General features: G+C 39.7%; 1 protein-coding gene across 5 annotated transcripts in view; it reads right to left on the bottom strand.

Moving 5' to 3' along the window:
- Positions 1-5,861: 5,861 nt before the first annotated feature.
- The window catches only part of LOC118512623 (homeobox protein B-H1-like), a 76,445-nt gene continuing 56,852 nt past the window's right edge, over positions 5,862-25,454 (bottom strand). For 4 of the 5 annotated variants that reach the window (XM_036057327.1, XM_036057319.1, XM_036057345.1 and 1 more), the window contains exon 4: positions 5,862-9,733. In XM_036057327.1, coding sequence (XP_035913220.1) covers positions 9,142-9,733 — 592 coding nt within the window. In that variant the 3' untranslated portion in view covers positions 5,862-9,141. Of the gene's footprint in view, positions 9,734-23,449; positions 24,327-25,454 lie in introns of those variants that run through there. The other variant, XM_036057355.1, reaches the window with a different exon arrangement.

The following is a 25,454-nucleotide window of genomic DNA, read 5'->3' on the forward strand; positions in this document are numbered from 1 at the left end:
TCACAGTTCAGCGCCGTCGTCTGCCAATCCGTTATCCCGGCCGTTCTGGCGGGCGCATCAACGCCACCACTCCATCTCAATTTGGGCCTACCACGCCTCCTTTGTCCGTGTGGACGGCCTAAAAGGACTTTACGGGCTGGGTCGTCCGGTGTCATTCACATGACGTGACCAGCCCACCGGAGCCTGGCGAGTCTAATTCGCTCCACGATAGTGAGATCATCGTACAGCTCGTAGAGCTCGTCGTTGTAGCGGCTCCTCCATTGTCCTTCCACACATACGGGGCCAAAAATCCTTCTGAGCATCTTCCTCTCGAACGCGGCTAAGAGGGCTTCGTCAGTTTTGGACAAAATCCATGTCTCAGAGGCGTATGTGAGTACTGGGACTATAAAAGTTCTGTACAGTCCCAGCTTCGTCCGTCGCGACATGACCGACGGTTGACCGGTATGACCGGTTGGGAGCCAGCACTCTTGCGCGTAACTCAACATCAATGTTGTTGTCGGTGCTGACTTTTGACCCCAGGTAGGTGAAGTTTTGAACGACTTTGAAGGTGCGGTCCCCTATCTGTACATCACCCCTGCGTAAATCAGTGTTTGTTAGCAGGGCCGCTGGTGGTGCCACCATCATTTTGGTTTTCGCCTCGTTAATCTCCAACCCGAGGTTCTGTGCCGCACGCTCGATCCTTTGATAAGCTTCTGCTACATAGGAGAGCCTCAAACCAATGATGTCTATGTCATCAGCTTATGCCAGGATCTGGATTGACTTATAGAAGATGGTCCCCGAAGTTTCCACCTCTGAGTCACGGATGGCTCTCTCTAGCGCCAGATTCAAGAGGAGACAGGCAAGCCCATTATTAGCCCATATTACTTACACAGGACTGACAGAGGACAGACACCCAAAATAGAGATACAACCGACTTTAGTAGTTAAAGATGACCAGTATCCGAACTTTTTCAAACCATTCAGCAAGATTATCCCAGAACGTGAGAGCAAGCAGGACAAAGGTACAGACCAGCCTCTTATGATACCTCTTATTATCGTCTCGAAAACTGCCGCTTACAGTCCAATGATACCCATTGTATATATTATACTTAGATTTGTAGCTCAAAGAAAGGGACCTCCGCCATTCAGACAGCCAGCAGAAGTAACACCTCTATGAGGAATTATGGTGGCGGGGAGGTCGCCAACGGACGGTACAACGGTACAATAAGAATAAGAAATACTGTCCGCGATCTGTCGCCAACGGATAACCGAAGTATTGCTGACCGCGATCGATCGCCAACGGACATTCGAACAACTGCTGACCGCGATCGGTCAGTAATAATTAGATATAAAACGCGAATAAGTTTCAATAAAGTTTGTCATTTCACCATCAGAACGAGTCTGAGTATTATTGGTCTTTAGTCGGCGTGACCTGCGCCTGTCTAAAGAAACGCGCCGCGAGGTTAGCTTCGCGCACGCGAAACTGATAACATAATCAACGTGGGAACTGATGGACGTTCCCGACTTTGGACGGACGTTCCCGGCTTTGGACGGACGTCTCGTCCGTCGTTTTGATGAACGGACGTCTCGTCGATCCTTTACACCTAGATCCTTTACAGAGACACCTAGATCCTTTACAGTCCTTTACACGGACACCTAGATCCTTTACAGAGGATACATGTCGTATAAATGTATCACAGAGGGTGTAACTAAACGGAATCGCAAGGGATGGAGAACACACAACACTTATCGGGGGACAAGAGTAGGCCATTTTTACGACACCAAACAAAGAAGGAATTAAGTACAGATTAGAGAAGACAACGGTCAGCAGACGAGGACACAGGAAAGAAGATCTTTAGATCATCTGCGTAAAACAGAAAACCTTCAGTGGGGAGGATGGAAATACAGTCATTAACAAATAACAGGTAATCGTAACTCTATCCGATCTCGAAAGCATGTAAGTCTTTAGCCAGGCCAGTAATCGACTGCCGAGTACCAAGTATTTCGAATTTGGAAATCAGCAGACCGAGAGGAACACTGTCAAAGGCAGCACTGCGATCTGTGATGGATCTGACAAAGATGCGAGTCAAGAGGGGAGCGAAAAAGGAAGCACACTTCATTAGGACAGAAGAAGGGATACCATCAGGACCTGGCGAGTAGAACAATTTGATCTTAGACATGGCAAACAGTATAGAGGAAACATCTACATGAACATCATTTAGGGAGAAGACGTCAAAAGGGGTGTGCGATAGACCATCAACTAAAGGCACCGCACTGCTGCATGGGTCCACGAAAACGCTGGAGAAGTGTTTGGCAAAAAGGCGGCATTGTTCGAGAGGATTGAAGGCGGTTTCATTGTTCAGGGATAGGATAGTAGGGATACCGTTAAGATGACTACGGTTAGGATGACGACGCGCGGTGATCATCTCGTTGAACATGGAGGCTACGTAATCGATTACAGGATTCCTCGATGAAAGACCAGTCGACATCCGACAGGACGGCAGTAAGTCTCGGGTGGTTCATTTTCCGGATTTTCCAAGTTGAGTCCACGGAAACCACGGTCTTTGCGAGGTAGATGAGCGGCTGGGGGTGACAAAACCGAAATAGTGGTCTCCAGTGCGGGGTGATGCAAGTCGATGGGCACAAGGGGGCATGGTGCGGATTGAACACAAAAACGGCTTTCAGCGGTGGCAGGATTATCAAAAAGTAAATCAAGCTGGCAATCGCGATGATTTTTCACCCTTGACAATTGCTGCAATCCATTGAAGGTCATGCCATCGATGAGAGAGCTTGCGGACGATGAATTCTTCTTGACACCCACAGGAGCTCAAGCGATGAGAAAGCGTGACGTAACATGGAACAGTTTAAGGAAGCAGCGCAAGCAATGAGCACACCTCCTCCACGAGAGTGTATGCTGTTATCAGTACTTCGGTCGCAACGGTATGCGTTGAATTGCGTGTCAGCGAGTAGTGCGGTGGGTTTCGAAGGTTTCGGTAAGTACCAACACATCGAGATCAGACTCAGATAATGCGAGTCGGGTGTTGTTCAGCTTGGTGCACAGTCCTCGGACGTTCTGGTCGCATAGTTGAAGCTCTAAGTTTGTAGCCTGTGCATGCGTCCGCAGAGTATCACGGAGGACACGTGTAGTTAAGGTAGTGGTGGTTCTGGCATAGTGGTGTGGTGCGGATCGGAGAGCGGCGGAATCAGGTGGTTGGGCGGCAAGATGACTGGTATACTGGTGGTCGGAAGTGGTTCCAGGGGCCTTGAGTGCCAAAAAATCTGTGCTGTTTGTGAAAACGGTGGTCGGTGAATTCACGGAACACTATACCGTTGTGCCAAGTGGATGGTGAAAGTGCCTTTTCTTTTATGTTTTTCTCTGTTTTTTCTGTTTTTTGTGATGTTTTCTCATTGTGCATAGACGACTATATTATGAATTTATTGCAGCTTACACCACAAATGCATATATGGATTTCCCAAGAAATTAAACAATTTCTTGGTTTACTGTTGAGGAAAGGTTTAGAAAATGTAATGACTTATTATTAGTCTAAATGTCATTTATATAACTTCCAGCTACCTAGCAACGTTATGTTACGCAACAGAGATGAGTTATTGCTGTGTAATTTGCATTTTGTTGATAATAAAAGTATTACTCATGAATATCGGCTAGGGAAAATACATCTTTCAACAAACTATCAACAAATCAACAAACTACAAGAAAAATATCAAAAACATTATATACCTGGAGAGGATATCGTAGTACATGATTCGTTGATCCCTTAGCGTGGAAGACTTGTCTTCAAAAAATATATTCCCAGCAAAGCTCACAAATACAGGAAAAATGTTCAAACTTTGGTCATACGAAGGCTAAACATGGGGAATGAAAATTTACTCAGGAAAAACAGCCGAAGGCGTACGAGAAACCAGATTAGCGCAAACTATACATATGTTTACAACCTGCAGAAAAACTCTTTGACCAGGGACAAACTCTGTAAATTGTAACTTTTACACAAGTTATGAACTGGCAAACTGATGCCTTAACCGGCAGACCTATATGGTTGGTACGCTAAGATATAATGAAAAATTCGGAAAAAATGTTAATGATAGCAAACTAAAAAGGGAGGAAATGGTTTCCGAAGAAGATAGTAATAAAATTTATGTCTTGAAATGTAGTAATACACGAGATGAAAGATTACTTTTCACGAAACAGGCGCTTATCATGGTACCAATCCACAAAAACATAGGTGTTTCCTCAATTGTTTCGGCAGTTACTAAAATAAAACCATTGGCAGTTTTGTAATATAACAAGGGTAAGTGTGGATTAGACTATTCAGACCAAATGGTTTCATATGCCACTGCTCTGAGACAATGAATTAAATGGTATCAAAAACTGGGAAAGCAACTTTTGCTAGGAATTTCTGTCGTTAATGCCTTAGTGATTTACAGATAGATACAGATAATGACAAACATATGAAAATAAGAAAAATCAAAGAAGTCATAGCAGCACAATCTAATGATTGCCTACCACTAGTATTTCAAAACCATTGGAAACGCATAACAAATATCTCATTTCTATCCAGAAAAATGATATGGGAAAAACATTGCGTCGTTCTTGTAAACGATGTTATTCATTGCGAAGAAATGAAATGGCTCATGATAGCTCACTCTAATCTGAAAAAAGACAATATATTGTGCGGGTTGTCCGGAACCACAGATGTGCGAAAAGTGCTTCAGAATTTTACACCGCAAATAATATTCCAATGAACTGTTTTCTGAATGAAAAAATTAAATAATATGCAATACATCAATAAGAAATAACTTATTTTTCAACGTCCAACACAACCGAACTTTGCAAAACGACTATCTTTTACTCTCCTGAACACAATAAATTTATCTGCCTCAAACCCATATCACTAGCCATACGGTCGTTCCTCACGAGAAAAAACCATATCACTGCTTTAAGCACTAACACATACGTATAAAGTGTGCGCGCTTTAAGCGGTTTGCGTGGCCTCACGGGGAATTCAACTCAGAATAACGTGGCAGTCAACGTGTTCATGCGCAAAACATGAATTTGTGAAAAGTTATCTCTTTCTCACTTGTTTTATGTTATGGTCACTGCACTCACCATGCGGTTATCTATATTGCTTTCCTACTCTACAAAATACATCGAAAAGAGCTGTTTGTTTACATTTTGATCTGTCAAAAAAAATCTCAACTATTTTTCACCCTTTTTTTCGTACACCGTCTACATTTCCTGAAAAACGTTTTCGGGTACACAAACCGTGAAAAAGTGAGTTCTGAAAATTTTTCTAGGCTTTCGTGGCTGGGAGGCTATTGATATTTTAACCTCCTCCTTCCGTCTCTCCCTCCCCAGAGCAGACCGTAAAACCTGTATAGTTCGTTCAGTTAATCTACAATCGAATCTATAAACCTACGATTATCTACAATCGAAGTAATATACTCAAGATAATCTGCAAGAACTCACTGCAGTACGTACTGCAGAATTAAACTAACACTTGAGAATTGCAACCCTCCTCAATTGCTTGAAAAATGTTCTTGACACTTTTTCCAACAAAACGGCCTGGTTGTATGGCTAATCTTGACGCACAACGGATTGTGCTGTGTATGATGTTCAGTTATTGTGGCCGTAGTCCTCATGATGCATTAGTGGAATTGATTATCGATACCGTAACATAAAAACCCACAATGCTGTATGTTGGGTGACGTACTGCATTATAAATTTTATACCGGTATTAAAAAAATGTATTACACTCTCTTACCTTCGAAATTAGTTTTTCAGCTGAATAATGTTAACATTACACTCTGTTTTCTTTGAATCACAACTATATCAATGTTAACATTTTTTTCCTATAAACCAATCAATTACAGAAGCATACTCGTTTTATTTGTCTTTCCTCAATCGCACTATGCTTTATAAACGATGTTTTACTCATGTTAGTGCTATTTTTATAACTGATTGAAACTTTTTTACTTTAAGTACTTCGGATTTAAAATTTCTATCCAATATGTTTGTTGTTAAGTTTCATTTTACTTTTTGAACTGCGTAGGGAAAACATATTAATCAAGAATTATCATTTTTGTTTATAGATGTACCAAAACGAAATCCTTCTTGTGCCCTTGTTTACATATTTTCATTATTACCAGCTAAGTGAGGGTATTTTATCATCCTCATTACAAACTTCATTCGCCGAAATTCGATCGATGTGAGCACTCAACATTAACTTACTTCCCCGGTGAGAATCACGCCAGCTTCAATGAAAAAAAAAAACACTCTTGGAGTATTGGCATTTATTTGACCGATAGTTTTGATTCGAAGCAGACGTAACTGACTCGAAGTGAGTTACTATTGAGTGCTCGAAATAATCGATTCTCAGCGAATAAAGTGTGTGCTAAGGGTGTATGTCTTGGCATGTCTCCTATGAATGTTGGCTAAAAATTCTAGTCATAAATTTTATTTAACTCTAACATAACTCACTTTTGCTTTCAATATAAATTAATTTCTAGCGTAAAACCTAATTCTGTCAGTAGTTGAAAATTTTCGTTCACATATTCCATAAATGATCTCTATTGTAAGTTTCAGTCCATATTCAGGGAATAATAATAAGGAAAGAGAAAGTGTTGTTATAAAAATTGTTTTTTGTCACTCTTAAAACTATAGCTTTGTCATAATACTGATGCAATTTCCCAGAGAACGTACAACATTCATACTATCCAATTACATAATTGATCACATTTTAATAATAGCTATTTTTCGTAACTACTCATCTCAATACGATGTTTTAAATGAAATTTGTTTTGTCTTGAGCATGAACATCGTTTTATTTACATCTCTTGCCTAGTAATCATTGTAGAATGCAACAACTTATGCAGTTGCTATTTTAGATGAGCAATGAAATGATTTTCACATTGCTTTGAATAATATTAGATTATCTATGACCTTAATATACTATACTATATTAGTTTTGTACAAGATCTCCCTTAATATACAAGTAATAAAATTGGTTATTAGACTGCTTTCTTCGTAATTAAGTTGAGTAACAAAAAAAATATTTTGAATTAAAAATTTGTATTCAAGCAATTCGGCCAAGCCGGACCGATCAAATAAAAGAAAAACATTCATATTTCATAGTCAAGGTAAATCAAACATGAATCTGTTTTTTATCTTATTTTCATACAGTTCCAGATATTACTTCAGTTGATTTTAACTTAAATAAACATTGCAACCGTGCTTGATTCTACTCAATTACATAAAAAGTTAAGTTCCCTGCTTCTTTCTTGTTGTGTAATTTAACTCTTTCATTTTATAGCAATTCGTAAAAAAACAAACTCAATTATTGGAAAACAATAACTTGAGTCTGATATAAATATTACACTAAAGCATTCTAGCAGAATAATAAATGTGAATAGAAAATAGGGAAACATTTATACTATATTCAGTATTCCCGTATCCGAATTTATATGATCATATGTCAAATCTGATGAAAACAATTGAATCATTTTACTTGTTATCGTTTAAAATCAAAAATTAGGCAGTAAGCTTAAATTGTAGTGCTGTTTGAGTATTCCAACATGATAATCATTCAAACAATTTTAAGCACAGTATGTGTTTGCTCATTTTAGTGGTTCCAACGATTAAATGATAAAATTTATTGAGCAAACGATTAACTAATTTAGTTTTTGGAAACGAAATGTTTAAGGACATTAACGATTTTTGTTTTTAAAGTTCAAACACAAAACAAAAAGAAATATTTCCTACATAATTATATAAAGAAAATGCAAACTGTACAGAAAATAGTAAAACACGTGACATATCGATATTATTGTTACATTATTGATTTTGTTGTTACAATACCAGCCGGAATATTTGTTATAGTCGGTTTTATAAAGAATATCGTTAACTGAAAAAGAGACTAAAACCAATAAAAATCCAAAACAATGAGCAATATTAAAATAAAGGAAAACTGTGCTTTAACTAATGTTAGGAATATATCGTTGGATCAGGTGAATAGGAAAAATTACACAAAACGTATCGCACATCACACATAACTTTAACGTTTTTCTAAAATCACATAATATATTTTGAATAAAAGTAAGGACATTGAATTGAAAAAAAAATAACTGCCAAAATTCTGTTAAAGGCAAAATTTTAGATGATGACAAATAGGTACACAAATCAGTTTCGGCACGTGGTAAAAATTAAAATAGAAGTAGCCAGAATAAAAAAATGTCAAGTCAAATTCAAAAGATTTGGTGGCGGTTTGTGTGCCTCGATGGTAGATGAACAGGTTTTCACACGTAAAGAACCGAGTATCGAATTCCATCTGGAAAACCTCCTCGTATGCATGACAGACTATCATTTGTCTTCTATATAACTCGAACTTCATAGTGCGTTGAACTGGATATCCAGTTACAGGTAAAATGAAGTAAAATGGAGCCAGTAAAGGCAGGGACTCTTGAAGTTGTAGAGTGAAATAAGAAGAGAGGAGAAGAAAAAGAAAACAAAGAAGAGAAGGAGGGGGATAAGAAGAAAAACAAGTAGAACTAGAAGACGAAGAAGACGACACGGATAAAATCCAAAAGTAAATTAGAGATTTGATAAAATGTAAGCAAAGTAAGTAGTTCCTTTATATAAACGAAAATATCCAAGATTGATACCGGTTGTAACAAACTAGGAAAGGGATACTATTGTCATCACTAGGACTGTCTCATTGTGAATGGAAATTTAATGTGATTCTTTATGTTTTAGATACATTTTTAAAGGTTAAGTTTACAGAAAAAATTCTAGGAAAAATTTTGGGCTAAGGTATTGATTGCTTCCCAAATAAATTATATCGATATTGGAAAGCCAATAAATTGTAGGTAAATGTTTAACATTCAATTAAAAAAACCGTTATTAACTGAGTATTCCTGTTACAATAAAATATAAATTTGTATTTTATAAAATACTGAATGTTTTTGAACATATTCGAATTCAAACCAAATCTGCATATTGCATTTATCGAAAATACTCTTTAATAGTATGAGGTTTCTCAGAGATTTCTTTAATCCAATGTCTGTAGTGCCAAACGGTGACTACATTGTTGATAATGGTTCGAGTTAGGAAGGCAAAAGTGACTTTAATCGTGTTTGGATCATGTGTACTTCATACTTGAATGTTTTCGTCCTCATCTTCACTATCGGGTGGGTTACTTTCGGATTGTCCTGGGGGACTTCCTGGATTAAGCATTGGGCTAGGACTTTGTCTAGTTTGGCTACTCAGACTGTGGTTGCTACTACTAGTAAGAGAATTGACGTTACTTATATCGAGATGACTATTTCCTTCTCGACCTTGGTTTGACCCAACGCTGGGTGCTTGGTGATGTTGTTGAAGCACTGATGTCCCGGCCTGTTGCCCACTACCGGCTTGATAGTAACTGCTTAGAGTTGATAATGAACTAGAGGCAGATAAATGAGGAAATGGACCACTAGGACCTGGAATCGAATTAAGCGTTCCAAGAGCAGGAACACCAGGATACATTCGATACGGAAGTGGTTTTTGCAAAGCTGCAGCTGCTGCTGCATGTCTGTAGTATGCATCAACCGCATTTTGTGGAGTTCCGGCAGGTCCAGTAGGCGTGGGATAAGGCCATCCACCGATATAAGGAGGTCCACCATATAATCGCTGAAAGGCTGCGTAATTGCCTGCTTCTGCTAGTAGTTCTAACCCCACTGCAGTTTGTCTCTTCCACTTGGTCCTGAAATAGAGAAAACATCATAATTAGGTGTTTATTTAATCCCGAGTTTAAAGTGTATCAAGCAAGCTTTACTATTATTTGATTTTTGTGTTATATTTTAATAATGTCGCACTATTATTTTACGAGATAGTAAAAATATAACGGGCGATAATTAACAAGAAATACAAAAAAGGGGATATTGAAAACTTATAAACTGAAGTTAGAATGACGATTTTTTGAGTGTCGTTATTCAAACGTTAGGCAACGGCGCATCATCATGCTGTATGTAAATAACATTCGTGATTTTATGCAATCTTTTTTGAGTTACTTATATTTGCACCTTATATTTGCGTTACTTCTCTTGTAACAAAAGTATCAACTGCTTCAAGCAATGATAGGTCAATCATTTCTAATATCGTGCTTTTTTAATAAAAGCCAAGACTGAGCGATCGGGGAAGCCTCACCCAGCAGCAAAGTGGTAGTGGGGGAATAAAAAAACACGGCGGTGTTGCCAGATTTCGCCTAGCGCGTGATCCGGAGAAGTTGCAGCGTTGGAGACCTTACTTAAAGTCAGCCCTCGTATCTTACAAACACTGTTGTCAACAATCATATTGTGCTAAGCTTATAAAACAAATGGTGACTTAATTAATGAGTACTTTTCATAAGTTTTTATAATTAACAGTTGGATCTACCGAGCAGAAATCATCGACTTTATTGTTAAATCGCATAAAACTGGAAGGGTCAACAAAATGACACAGATCTACACCTAAACTGCAATCGGTTACGTTGACGCATATATACATGCATGTATTTATTTTTGATGTTTTGGTACAATTACATTGTTGAGGATGATATTCGACTATATGCAGTGTTCAAATACGCTTTTCTAACCTAAATTCTATATGTTTTCTGAAAATATGTGGTTATGTTCTTTTGCGATGGCATGCACTAAATTGCTTGAATTTGAAGATTTTTTAATTTTTTTTTTAGTAGCCTACGATAACCTAATTTAAACTAATAGACAATAACTTAAAAACCTTAAAATATAATAATAATAAAAAACTTACCCTAGCTTATTCCTACTTTAGCCTATCTTACCTAGTTGCGTATGCGTTTGCTTTGGTATTTTGCGAATTATTTCAAATTCTGAGTACATGAAACTCTTGGAGAGATAGCCAGTTCATGAAGTAAATTTACTCCTGCACTTTCACTCGTCTCGTCTTGTGTATCTTGAGGCATTTAAAATGTTGTGCAATACCTTAGTTAACATAATTTGCACTTTGTTTAAGTTACTTTGTGAACAGGACCCCCACACCGAAATTGCGCAAGCAACCATTGGTAAAAATACTTGTTTGTACAGGTATTTAATAAATTGTACAGGAGCTTAATCTGTAGTGCTAGCTTGGATCTATGATTAATCAAGGGATACAGGCTTCTAATGAGCATGTGACTAGTGTTGGGTAAAGTGCTAGTGTGCGCACAGTGCGCACAGCACACCTTACTGTGCGCACAGTAAAGCACAGCGCTCGAAGTGTGCGCACTGTGCTCGCCTCAAGCACTGAGTGTGAGTGCGTGTGCGCACAGCACACTGAATTTTGCTTCTTTATCCAACACTACATGTAACCCTTGTTCAAAATGCCCTGAACATACTCTCGAAAGAGCATCTTGCGATCAATCATAAGTCCTAAGTATTTAATGACCTTGGACCACTCTACAAAGTCACCTGCTACTCAAATTCGACTACAATTCGGAGGAGTTAAAAGTTTGGCCTTTTACCGATGGGAAATCAACACCGCTTGGGTTTTTGTTGAATTTATTTTGATTTTCCAATTTGCAGCATATTTGAGGAATATATCAAAGCAGCGCTGAGCCCTGCTCCTCAACTCTACCTCGTTTCTGCCCTTGGCAATGGCAGTGCCGTCTGCAAACAGGAATAACTTGCCAGTACAGGGTAGATCAGGTACATCCGATGTGTATAAGATGTACAATAAAGGTCCAAGTAAACTACCTTGTGGTACACCGGCGGGAATTTATACGACATCAGATATCGCAGAGCTCAAGGCCACCCGAAATGTCCTATCCTCCAAGTAGCTGATGACGATCTTTACCAAGAACTTTGGAAGACTGTACACTAAAAGCTTATGAATAAGTCCACCATGCCAAACGTTGTCGAAAGCCTTTTCAACATCCAAAAAGGCAACAGTAGTGGATCAGTATCTAGATCCTGCTACTTTATTTGCCTGAATGATACTTTTCAGCCTAAGCAATTGATTTGTAGTTGAATGACCTGATCTAAAGCCAAACTGCACTGCAGGGATAAGTTTCAGCTCAGAAACCCGGTTTTGCAGACGATCGAGGATTATTCTTTCAATTAGTTTACCCAAAGCACAGAGTAAACTTATTGGTCGGTAACTCTCTGGACGAGTAAGATTCTTACCGGGCTTGAGAATGGGAACCACCTTAGCACTCTTCCAAGCGCTAGGAAGCACGCACGCAAGCAGTCAAGCGCTCTCTTTTTACGCTGCCCCATAGTAAAAACGCACTAACGCTTTGGGAAGATAAGAAAACCGGTTTTTGCTAAGAACGTGCGAACGGGGAGATAACACAAGCTGGAAGCTAAACCGCTTGCTTTGACGTTCCAGTAAACACTGATTTACGTTGACGCCATAAAGATGTGACAATGGAAGCTGATCGTTGGTCAGTACGAGGGGAAGCTGACGCTGTGCAGCTTATGATCGATGGAACTTTATAGGATATAGGAAAGAGGTCAAATCTTGGCAGATGTCATGTCCGGCATGTTGCACCCGATTTTCAACATTTAAATTGCAAATTGTTTACAAACAACAGCAGTAGCTGCATCGCTTAATTAACGTTGGTGGTTTCAAGGCGTAAAACGATAAATTTTTGCTAACAAAGTGTTAAAAAGACTGTAAGGATCATCAAACTTCCACACACTAGCAGCTGGAGATGTTCTGATTTTTGGTACCAACTGCAGCACCAGCTTGAAATTTCAAGTCAATCGATTTTACTTATTTCTTCAAAATGAATCAATAAAGCTGCATGAACATGCATGGAAGAAGCAACATACAGTAACTAGTACTGGCATGAACACTGTTAAGTTGTAATAAATAGTTTGGTAAAAGACTCGAGAAGGCCCCCACCTGACAAAATTTGCTAGGCGCTGTAGGTTTTACGCCTAAAGATATGCAATCCGCAGTACACGTTGCGAGAGCTTCACAGTGAGCTTTCAGTGTGCTTTCAGTGTGGTCAAAATTGGTTGAAGAAAGTCGAAAAAAATATTGTTATTATTTGATTAAAACCCCCTCTCCGCTAACCCTACCATTCATTTTAGCTTACAGGGGCTTCGTACTAATTTTCAGTCGCACTAAGGGTGAACAATCGGGCCTAAAACATGCACGGCGTTCTCGGACGGTAACAGAACAGTAATTCGAAGAATACTTGTTACCTTGCATTGATATTCAGCAAAGGAGGAAACATAAGAATATCATAATCTCAAACCACTTGTTACAATGTATTTTTTCAAGATCTATTCGCTGTCTATTAACAGCATTGAGGAACCATGCACATTGTTTACATCAAATGGGTTTTGACCATACAGAAATCCCACTGTACAACAAACATGACAGGCCACAGTGCTGCACACAAAAGATTCTAGGGGGGGCCTTCTCGAGTCTTTTACCCAACCCACTTTTTAATTATGACGGCTTGAAGCTGTATTGTCTATTCCACTTTTTAAAATATATTTTTACTCTATACCCGGCCACTTAAATACTTATTTGAAAAGCAAAAAAATCAAAACGAGATCAGGGTGAAAATGACTTGTAACCGAATACACATGAACACGAGGGATGCAAGTCTGTGGACATTTTTACCCAAAGGAATGCTATGTACATCGCTTTTTTCGGGGTGGTAACACCAAAGATTTTATTTACCTATGATAGACGAATTTCGCAAAGTGTTGAAGATATCTTAAGGGTTATCTTAAGGGTTAAACATTTTGAGAATTTTTTAACACAGTTAGTAGGACAATTAATGTTAAGAGATTATATTTATTTATATTTTTAGGATGACGGCTTGACGTCGTATTGTCAAATGTTAAGAGATTATTAAATAAGTAATAAAATACAGATCCCCAAATACTCAATATAAAACAACAGGCCTGGCCGTTTTGCTTTGTAATTGATTTGATTACTATGATTACAATACTCGGTCATAAAAACTTGGAGTAACAATGATTCCCGATCCAGAACCCGAACACGGTCGCATTTCGCACACATGTTCATTTTTGTGCAAACAGCATCATTGCATCCCTTTTAAGTTCATAATGCTCCGTACTCTTAACAGTGTCATCAGTCTGCCGAACCACCGAAGCTTCAAACCAATAATGACATTCTGAAGAGTACGGAGGACCATGAACCAGAAAGGGATGCAATAATACGTATACACAAAAATGAACATGTATGGGTAACTCCTCCTCTTTTCGTGATTATAGCTTTTGTAACCAAGATAGTTCGACGAGTTTCCGATGATAGTCCGATGGACGAGGCAACTGCGGCGCCCGTCTGTACACCGCAGAACCAGGGTTCAAATCTCATTCAGACCGGCTCCCCGTACGCTGGGCTGAATACTTTGCTACGGGTAAATGCAAGTCACAGAAAGCCAGAAATGGCAGGCCGAGACCTGTCAAGGTTGTAGCGCATATAAAAAATAAAAATAGAATATATTGTACAAATAAAAACTGATCATCCTCTAAGGAGAGCACCGGCTTCGGTGAGCCTCTAGGTGAGTCCGCCGAAGCATTTTTCAAATTTCGGCAGCCGTGTAGTGTCTACACCGCAGAACTAGCCGCAATCTTGTACGCACTATTGATGGTAGCAGCGAGACCTGCGGATCAGTACTTCATCTTCACAGATAGCCTTAGCGCTATCGAAGCACTACGATCCCCGGAGGCTGTTATGAGTCATGATTACCTTACCATGAAAATCATAGAATTGCTTGGCTCCATGTTCGACAAGGCGTTCAGGATTTCGCTAATTTGGGTACCTTCTCATTGTGGAATTCCCGGCAACGAGGAGGAAGACCAACTGGCCTAAACAGGCGTGCAACAAGGTGCTTTTTACATCCGTTCAATCTCGGCCCGAGAGTTTGTTCGTCTACCACAGCAACTTTTCCTGTTTCGCTGGCAGAGCATGTGGGAGGCGGACGAACTCGGGCGATTCCTTTTCTCGATCTCTCCGCAAGTGTCCCTGCGGCCTTGGTTCGGTGGGCTCTCTGTTGACCGGGCATACATACGCATGATGTCACGACTTATGTCGAATCATTTCGCAGCGCATAACTCTGGCTCAGACGAAGGTGTTACCTGATAGTGATACGTGAAAAATGCCTTCAACAATGCCAGCAATGCCGGTGGAGGCAATTGCGACGGCAATGGAGCGAATGAAGTTTCCCCCGTACCTGTGCAGGCTGCTGAGGAGCTATCTCGATGGATGCATGCTGCAGTACGACACATCGGAGGGAATCAAGACCGCTAGCTCATGGCTGGCGTACCGCAGGGATCAGTACTTGGTCCCACCCTGTGGAACGCAATGTATGACGATGTCTTGACCCTCGTGTTACTGAAACTGCAGATAGCACATGCGAAGACTGAGTTTATCGTCATTAGCAGTCATAAACGGATCCAGAAGGCATCGATCATGGTTGGAACAGAGTACATTGAGCCAGTCAGACATCTCAAGTACTTAGGGGTCACCATTGACGATCGCTTGAAGTTCGACGAGCACCTGAAGCAGGTCTGCGTAAAGGCATCAATGACGGCAAACACACTCGCTTCATTTATGCCCAACATCGGTGGACCTAGTAGTAGTGCCAAACGACTAGACGCCTGCGTAGCTACCTCTGTGCTGAGATACGGAGCCCCAGCGTGGGCACACATCCTGGTGCAGAAACAGCACCAAGCTGCTGTCAAAACAGTGCATAGGATGTTGGCTAAGCGCGTCACCAGCGCATATAGGACGATCTCCTATGCAGCAGCGTGTGTTATCGCCGGCATGGTGCCTATCTGCATCACATTGGAGAGGCACATCTGGAGAGCTTCTGGAATGCACGTACGGGGGAACCTAACGCCGGTAACGCAAGGAACACCGAGAAAAGGAACTCAACGAGGAAGTGGCAAGCTGAGTGGGACAGTTCCGAGAAGGGACGGCGGACGCATCGCCTGATCCCTAGCGTGGCAGACTGGGTTGGGAGGAAGCACGGAGAGGTCGACTTCTATGTTACGCAGTTTCTCTCCGGCTACGGCTGCTGCCGAGCCTATCTACACCGGTTTCGGCACGCTTCATCGCCTCGTTGCCCGACGTGCGTTGACGAGGATGAGACAGCAGGGCATGTGCTGTTTGAGTGTCCGAGGTTTACGGAAGAGCGAAAGCAGCTAAACAGCAAGTGTGGCAGAGAAGTTTCCAGTGCAAATCTGGTGGAGTCGATGCTGCAAAGCTCTGACCTGTGGGAAGCTGTGGCAACCATGATGCGGCAAATCGGGACGAGACTCCAACGACGGTGGAAGGAAGACCAACGTGTTGGTCCCTCATAAGTGTATCTGTGCTCCGTGAATAGTGTTGTGTTCGTGTAATGTATTGTTACTAACTTTGTAATGTGTAGTTTTTCCGTGTGTGTATTGACTAAGTCCATTGCAGAGCCCCACTCATGAAGTAATACCGCGAGGTGATTCCGTGAGTGGTGGCAGCGACACTGCGTGGCCAAGGAGATTTTTTTACATGGGTAAAAATCCCATGTCGCCCGCAGGGTGTCTAAGAAGATTTTAAACTCATTGTCAAAAAAAACACACACACACACACACACCAGGTGACCCGTCGGCCCTAAGACCCTTGGGTCTCATAGACGGCCTGGCCAAAGTACAGGAAATACCAATCTTGGACCGCCTGACTGCCCATGCCAATACGGCCTGACTGAAGGGCAATACGGCCTCTCAGAACGACAGTTCGGGTTTCGGAGGAAGCGATCAACAGTCGCCGCGATACTGGCAGTGCTTGAAAACGGCCATGCCGCGTTCCAGCCGAAAAGGAGTGGAGCACGCTTTTGCGCAATCATCTCGATAGACGTGAAAAATGCCTTCAACAGTGCCAGCTGGGAGGCAATTGCGACAGCAATGGGGCGAATGAAGGTTCTCCCGTACCTATGCAGGCTGCTGATGAGCTATCTCGATGGATGCATGCTGCAGTACGACACAGCGGAGGGAATCAAGACCGCTAGCATCACGGCTGGCGTACCGCAGGGATCAGTACTTGGTCCTATCCTGTGGAACGCATTGTATGACGATGTCTTGACCCTCGCGTTACTGAAACTGCACACACACACACACACGCGCGCGCGCGGTACAGCGGCGATGCGCTAGCTTATTGCAACGACCTACGATGTCGCACTCACGACGCCCGCACAATACTAAAAACACACGTTGATCGGTCGTTGGCGCCACTCGACCGATAACTCTAACTTCGAGCGAATTCCGGAAAAAGGCGGAGACACCGATTAGTGCGATACGGGTAATCGTGTTGATTTCGCTAACGCATTCGAGGATAATGACCACTATCGGTCGTACGCAAATGCTCTGTATACTGCTTCGAGCGAAACTCGTCCTATCGCTACGGAAGCTGGAGACAGACTGATTCCTTGATTAAATAGATAATTTTTTAAATTCCACAAATTCTATAACAAGTTTAAAAAATAATGAACTTAACAACAAATAAATGAGCTCAAACAACCTATTCAAAAATAAAACCATAAATAAATGAATAAATAAGTAAATAAACAAATAAATCAACCAATAAATGATTTAATTAAAATACCAAGAAATCAATAATGAATCTATAACAAATAAATCTAAAGCAAAGAAAAATGTAAATTATGAGTTAAATAAAGACACGACATATTTAGAAACAAATAAAAAACATTATAAAAATATCAATAAATGAATGCATAAAAAGCTGAAAAGATAAATAAATACATTAAAAAAATTAACTTATTTCCTAATCACAAATTAGATTAAAAGTTCAATAACATTTTGATCTATCTTTCTATCAGATTGGCATAACTGATATCAGGTTAACAAAATAAAGAAAATAGATCTCACACATCAGGAAGTTCATCTACCAGATCAGCTTTCAATTACTGTATACTGTATCACATTTCTCGTTCTTTAAGCATGGTATTTTGTTACAGACACTCTTTTAATTGCTGTTTAAAACCGTGTATGAGGCATTTTTGAGGCTTCTCTTGATCAGAACACGCAAATTAATTTTTTATATTGAGAAAGGACGACTTGGCCGTATTGCTACAAATTGATTGTTATAGTTAAAAAAGTATAAATTCAATGCTACATCATGCGCATCGTGTATTCCATTATTTTTAGTCTGCTTTCATACACGTAGGGTTTCTTTATTTTAATTTGAAGATGCTTGTTATTCTCACAGCGTAAAGATATTCGATCTTCCTGGGAATATTGTTAAGCTCGTTGTAAGAGTCATTATACAGATCGGTTTTCTATTGCATTGGAATTATGAGAAAATTAAGTCATTAAATTATCAAAATTATGCCTAAAAAAAACATCGTTTAAATGCAGAATTAAGATTTAATTCAGTCGAAATAGTTTGTTTTCATTGTTGATTGTTCTGCTCATTTATTCATTACTCTTCAAAACAAATTCAGCCAAATGTGCATTATAAACATCCATGTCTACAAGCATCTATATCTACTAATCTGGGAGAAAGTGCCGTAAACCTTTATTACTAGTATATGGTTAAGGATAATGATTCTAAATTACAGATCTGATAATCCGGACGGAGATAATCTGATAGGAGAAGGTGCAATTGGGTAACAAGCGAGTGCCTAGGTCCCAATTCCACAGTTGGCATTTGTCGGGAGAAAAGTCGAAAAGTCAACAATAAGTTTTCATCAAGCTAGGAGTTTTTTTTTAAATCTATAAGTTCAAACTAAAAAAATATAAAATCTTAATTTTCTACATCTAAAAAATTCCTCTCTACTAATTTTCAAATATAAAAATGTTTTAAAATGAGATAAAAAAGCATAATTTTACTTTCCATCTTTGAAAGGAAGTATCTTATTGGGTCTGTCTACACCGGGTTAGTCGAAAACCCGAAAATGAGCCGAAGTCTACGCATACTACCATAAACCTTTGCTTTAAGCACCATACGTTTGAATGCGACAACCTGTCGCCGTTCTCCCTTTGACTTGTAAGCAAATATCAAGCACAAAACAAAATCGAAATCGAGATTGGCCATTTTCGGGAGTTTAGTTAAGAAAAACCGAATAACAATCCAAACTCCCAAACGTAAACAAAACCCCCTAGCTGGTATCATATTGCTCATCCTTGATCATGATTGATTGATCATTCCTATCGTTTAAATTAACTGATTTTTTGGTACAACGCCGGAAATTTGAATGGCTGCTATGCCAATCTATTGTTCAATCGAAATTAAATCCACCGATCCTTAAAAATGTATCAATATGCTGCATGAACATCCATACATGAAGCAACATACACCAATTAGTACTGGCATGAACACTGGTAAAGTTGTAATAAATAGTTTCACTATCTCAGGAAAGCCTTTCTTCCTTTTAAAAAAATATCCATTCATCCATTGATCCAAAAATCCATTTATCTGGTATAATATGCAAACATGTGCTATTTATTGTTGTGGGTTGTGGCATTGTTGAATAAAACAACCTAATTTTTAATTTTTTTTACTCTTATTTGAAAAGCCAAAAAATCAAAACGAGCTCAGGGTGAAAATGACCTGAACACGAGGGATGCAAGTCTGTGGACATTTTTACCCATAGGAGTGCTATGTACATCGCTTTTTTCGGGGTGGTAACACCAAAGATTTTATTTACCTATGATAGACGAATTTCGCAAAGTGTTGAAGATATCTTAAGGGTTATTTTAAGGGTTAAACATTTTGAGAATTTTTTAACACAGTTAGTAGGACAATTAATGTTAAGAGATTATATTTATTTATATTTTTAGGATGACGGCTTGACGTCGTATTGTCAAATGTTAAGAGATTATTAAATAAGTAATAAAATACAGATCCCCAAATACTCAATATAAAACAACAGGCCTGGCCGTTTTGCTTTGTAATTGATTTGATTACTATGATTACAATACTCGGTCATAAAAACTTGGAGTAACAATGATTCCCGATCCAGAACCCGAACACGGTCGCATTTCGCACACATGTTCATTTTTGTGCAAACAGCATCATTGCATCCCTTTTAAGTTCATAATGCTCCGTACTCTTAACAGTGTCATCAGTCTGCCGAACCACCGAAGCTTCAAACCAATAATGACATTCTGAAGAGTACGGAGGACCATGAACCAGAAAGGGATGCAATAATACGTATACACAAAAATGAACATGTATGGGTAACTCCTCCTCTTTTCGTGATTATAGCTTTTGTAACCAAGATAGTTCGACGAGTTTCCGATGATAGTCCGATGGACGAGGCAACTGCGGCGCCCGTCTGTACACCGCAGAACCAGGGTTCAAATCTCATTCAGACCGGCTCCCCGTACGCTGGGCTGAATACTTTGCTACGGGTAAATGCAAGTCACAGAAAGCCAGAAATGGCAGGCCGAGACCTGTCAAGGTTGTAGCGCATATAAAAAATAAAAATAGAATATATTGTACAAATAAAAACTGATCATCCTCTAAGGAGAGCACCGGCTTCGGTGAGCCTCTAGGTGAGTCCGCCGAAGCATTTTTCAAATTTCGGCAGCCGTGTAGTGTCTACACCGCAGAACTAGCCGCAATCTTGTACGCAATCTTGACCAAAAAGGGATGGAGTGATAGCGTTCGTGGAGAAGGTAAAGACCGTAAAGTGGTTTAGCGCCTGATAAGTAAGTAAGCACATTCTATAAAGTTTACTATCAATTACGACTGCTTTAACAATGTCCATTTTGGATCAGCTTTAAGAAAAATATCTTACGAGCAGAATTGTTTGCAGAATGACACAGATTTTGGTGCATGAAGCAAACATCCACAAGCTAAAATTTTTGCAAAAAATTACACAAATGAGATATTCTCAATCAGGATTTCATAACGTATTAATCACCTAAAGTCTAAATAACTTTTGTGCTCATTTATGTTACACCTGTTTACGGTTACAGTCGAATCGCTCACCGTTTGCTCCGACTCACGAGCTGCTTGCTGTGATTCACATGCAATTAGCATCAAATGCGCGAAACTATGGTCGAATCGCATGCCGTTACTATGTAATCACATGCCGGTAGCTATGGTTTTGGAAATGTTAGCAGATTTTAAAGCTGCCGTTTCTTTCGAACAAATGATTATGTCCTTTAGCTAAAATTCAAAGATAGTTTTTAATACTAAAAGCAAAAGAATGCAATAGTTTAAACTATTTTACACGTGTTTTACATATTGTTTCATAGCAAAAATTAACGATACATACAAATTATTCCATGGAACTCAATGAAAAATTCACATATTGATAAAGAAAAATGTAAACAAATTGCTTCAAGATTTTTCCAAGTTTTCTTCTTTGTTGAAACATTTTCATTTCCGCTAGTTTAACGTATAGATCACAAATGAACTCTGAAAACCTAGTATTCTTTATCGCTTCTGTTAGATGTTGGTATTGTACGAGATATTTTCTTGTCATTTTTGGTTTATTAGCCGTTTATTCGTATAAAAATACGAGTAAAATGTGTTCAAATGGTAACAGCCTAACATTACATCAATGCTTCATGCAGGAGCTATTCATTACATCAAATGCTTCACGCAGGAGCAATCAAAAATGTATATCGGCACGCGATTCCATGGTAACGGCATGTGATTCAGTCGTTCTGTCGCGCATTCGATGATAAGGGCATGCAAATCGAAGCGAGCAGCTCGTGAGTCGAAGCAAACGGTGAGCGATTCGACTGTAACTGTAAACAGGTGTATGTTTTTATACAAAATATGCATCACAAAAATCTCGTCAGATACTTGAATACCAGTATGAGGAATATCCAGTATTCCTCGAATACTCCATCTAATAGTTTTTGTTTCATGTTTTCGTTATAAGTTCTTGAATACACATCATAATAAGATGGGAATTGAACGCCGGTCCTACCGTGTGAAGAACGGCACCGCTGTAACACCTACCATCGGGCCGCCCCATATGTAAACCACAGTAACCGAGCTCATGTAGCATGGCATTTTTCGACAATTCAACTCCAACACGGTTACAGTTCACAATAATTATCATCCCGGACCTGTATCCCGGAGGTACTCAAATCATGAACTGCCTGAGAATACATTATACATGACCCAAACTCACTGCCTTATATTTGAAGTCCTGAAGAGCAGTATTGACTAGTAGATACAGCACAAATGCTAGCACCAATGCAACGTGAAATATAAAACCCTGATTCAGCATGTGTCAGATGATACCTTGCATGTTCCTTTATGTACACATACATGTATACATGTGCAATCTTTGCTTTTATGAAATTTCTTACCTAAATTTCTATTTCTTGTAGAAATATGAAAAAATAGATGACTAGTATCTTGAATTTATCTGTAAACATCACCATATAATATGATATGGCCTCTCCGTCCTTTACGAATAAAACAAATAACTACATAATAAGCACATTTAATAACAGTATTGCAGTAACGCAGAGTGATTTTTGGTGTCGATCATGACAAAAATAGTGGCATTGTAATAAGTATTGAGCGAAACAAAGCTAAATCGTAACAAGTTTTTTAACTAAGCATGCCCGTGACAAAGCGATTTTTATTTTATTTGCCTTGCAGAGTATCCTGAAGTTTCTTGACGCGTTCCCGCGTTCTTGACATACAAATAAATCAGGGTATACAAATAAATGGCGCAGTCCGGTGGCAGCGACAGGTACACACCAGTCGTCATATTGCATGACCGAGTATATAATCCTGTTCGAACTGCTTTCCTGTACACAAGACTAACTATCAAACTGCAAGTAAATTAAAGTCAAAATAAGCCAGTAAAGGCATGCCATAATCATTCGATCCAACAACGATACAACGAAATATAAATAAAGTATTTCTCCATGACTTCACTGAAGGATTTATAGCACACACATATAACATTTAACTAGTGTTAATTCGATAAAACGAATTGTTTTTTTGGGTTAGTTTTTAGCACTGATTGGATCATACTTTTCTAAACAAGACGATTTATCGTTTACCTTTCAAAAACATGGTTAAAAACTTGTAAGCAATTCTTTATTGCAGGGATTGTCCTATTGCGGGACAAAGCAAAAAAAGTATGGGAAGACGTAAACACATCTTGGGACAAGAACAACAATTTATGAGAAAGTGTTTGACAATCCTAGGATGCGAAAAAAGCGTAAAAAAGCAATGCGTAAAAAACCATCGGAAAGCGACGTCAGTAAATAACCAATACGGCCAGGCAGTTTTTATGAAATAAGTTGTAGTAGAAGAAGTCTTATGGAATAAACAAAAATGAAGTCAAATTCATTTGTAAATGAACGCACGGATTTAAATATTTAATTTATTTATTAAGTATTACGGACTGATGCCATATTGTCACCACTGAATGTGGTGACTGTGAATTACATTCACAAAAAAAAACAATTAAACAAAATTAACGGATTTTAATAGAAGTAGAAACTTTGTGAAGTCTGTTTTCTAAGCAAGGAAAACAAGCTGAATTCAGAAATATGGCCAGGCCATTTCTGCAGCATAAATAAAGTAGTTGCATGACTTTGAGAAAACCAGGTGTTAATGTAATGATTTGACGGAATAAGGATTTTATTACCTGTGTTCGACGCCACTTGGAAGAGCATAATCTAAACGCAATAGACAAAAAGAATGAAAGATAACGGGGAAGTTCTCAACGAAAGTAGGCTGATAGGTAGAAATAGCGAGTAGTACGTAGCCTCATCACGAATTTGAATATAATTTATAATCACTGTTTTTCATTCACTAGCTAAATTGTTTTTCCAAATATAATGAAATGTATTATCACCTCAACCTCAACAACCTCTATCGCGAATTTCTCTAAAAACATCATCTGCTAAAATTTTTGTTACAACACTGTTGAAACCTTAAAAAGGAGGATATGCCTAGTTAATTTTCTTAAAATGTCTTTTTTTCTTCAAAAAAATTCACATTCCTCACATGCGGTGGTGACAATACGGCATCGGTCCGTCATGATAAATGAAGAAATAAATAAATAATAAAATAACTTTTAAAACGTTATGCCTCCCGGCCACGATTTTATATATATTTCTAGTTAAACGGCTTGACACCGTATTGACAACACTGCGTGTGTTGACGATTACAAGTACATATAAATTAACAAGGCATTTCCTCCCTGTTATTTTGCCTCATCCCGGGCATGCTCGGATGTGGGTATGTGGTGATTGCAGTGTAATTGTCCACATCCATTGTGGAGGTTGTGTTGATGGTTTGGTCCGGGTCTATTGCTTTCTATTGATTTGTTGGTGGTAGTATAGTGTGTGAAGCGGAACTTGCTTCCGTGTAGCAGATCTGGACTGTAACAATACAAAAAGAAAACAGTAATATGTACAGTAAAAACATTTGCCTGCACACAGCGTTCCTCAAACTGCCCATCAGTGATAGCCCAAGCTGGACCAGACCAGCACCGAACTCAGAAGCTATCGGTGAGTTCTATCCCGTAACAGCAGGGTATCTGCTAATCACGGGGTTGAACCCGCCGGCAACTTCCGAACCTAACGCCAGCAAGGCCGCACTCGCCACATCAAGGCTGCGAGATGACAGAGATGGAAAACACATAAAATTCTGTCTCTCTTCTTTTGACAGAGTCGACTTCGACCCCGGATGCTGTAGCTTCGTCAACGGATCACCCGTAGCACTAAAAAAAAAACAAACACTTAAGACAAAGACAACACAACGAATAATAAAAAAGGAATGGCGGATATGGTTTGAATGGATAGTGAGGATGCAGAATCAAAGGATAAGACCGTTGTCTCTGACAAATCGGAAGATGAGCCTCATGTATGCGAGGTCGCTGGTCGCCAATACTTATCTAATTTCTATACGCGGTCGTCTGCCGATGCTCCCGACTGCGCCCAACAAGGATGGTCTTGCAGTTTCAAACTGCACGCAGGACCACAGAAGGTGATCCACATCGTGAAATCCGTCACTGCAGCCACACACCTTCGTCTGAGCCAGAGTTATACGCTGCAGATGAGCATTCAACGCGAAATGATTCGACATAAGTCGAGACATCATGCGTATGAACGCCCGGTCCACAGAGAGCCCATCGAACCAAGGCCGCAGGGACACTTGCGGAGAGATCGAGAAATGGAATCGCCCGAGATCATCCGCCTCCCACATGCTCTGCCAGCGAGACAGGAAAAGTTGCTGTGGTAGGCGAAGAAACTCTCGGGCCGAGATCGGACGGTCGTAAAAGGCGCCTTGTTGGACGCCTGTTTTGGCCAGTGAGTATGCTTTCTCGTTGCCGGGAATTCTGACTTCTCGTTGCCGGGTGCCACAATGAGAAGGTACCCAAATTAGCGAAATCCTGAACGCCTTGTCGAACATTGAGCCCAGTATTTCAATAATTTTCATGGTAAGGAAATCCTGACTCTTAACAGACTTCGGTGATCGTAGTGCTTCAATAGCGCTAAGGCTATCTG

Source organism: Anopheles stephensi, chromosome X, assembly GCF_013141755.1.
Source record: "Anopheles stephensi strain Indian chromosome X, UCI_ANSTEP_V1.0, whole genome shotgun sequence".
In the NCBI taxonomy this organism is placed as follows: Eukaryota; Metazoa; Arthropoda; class Insecta; order Diptera; family Culicidae; genus Anopheles; species Anopheles stephensi.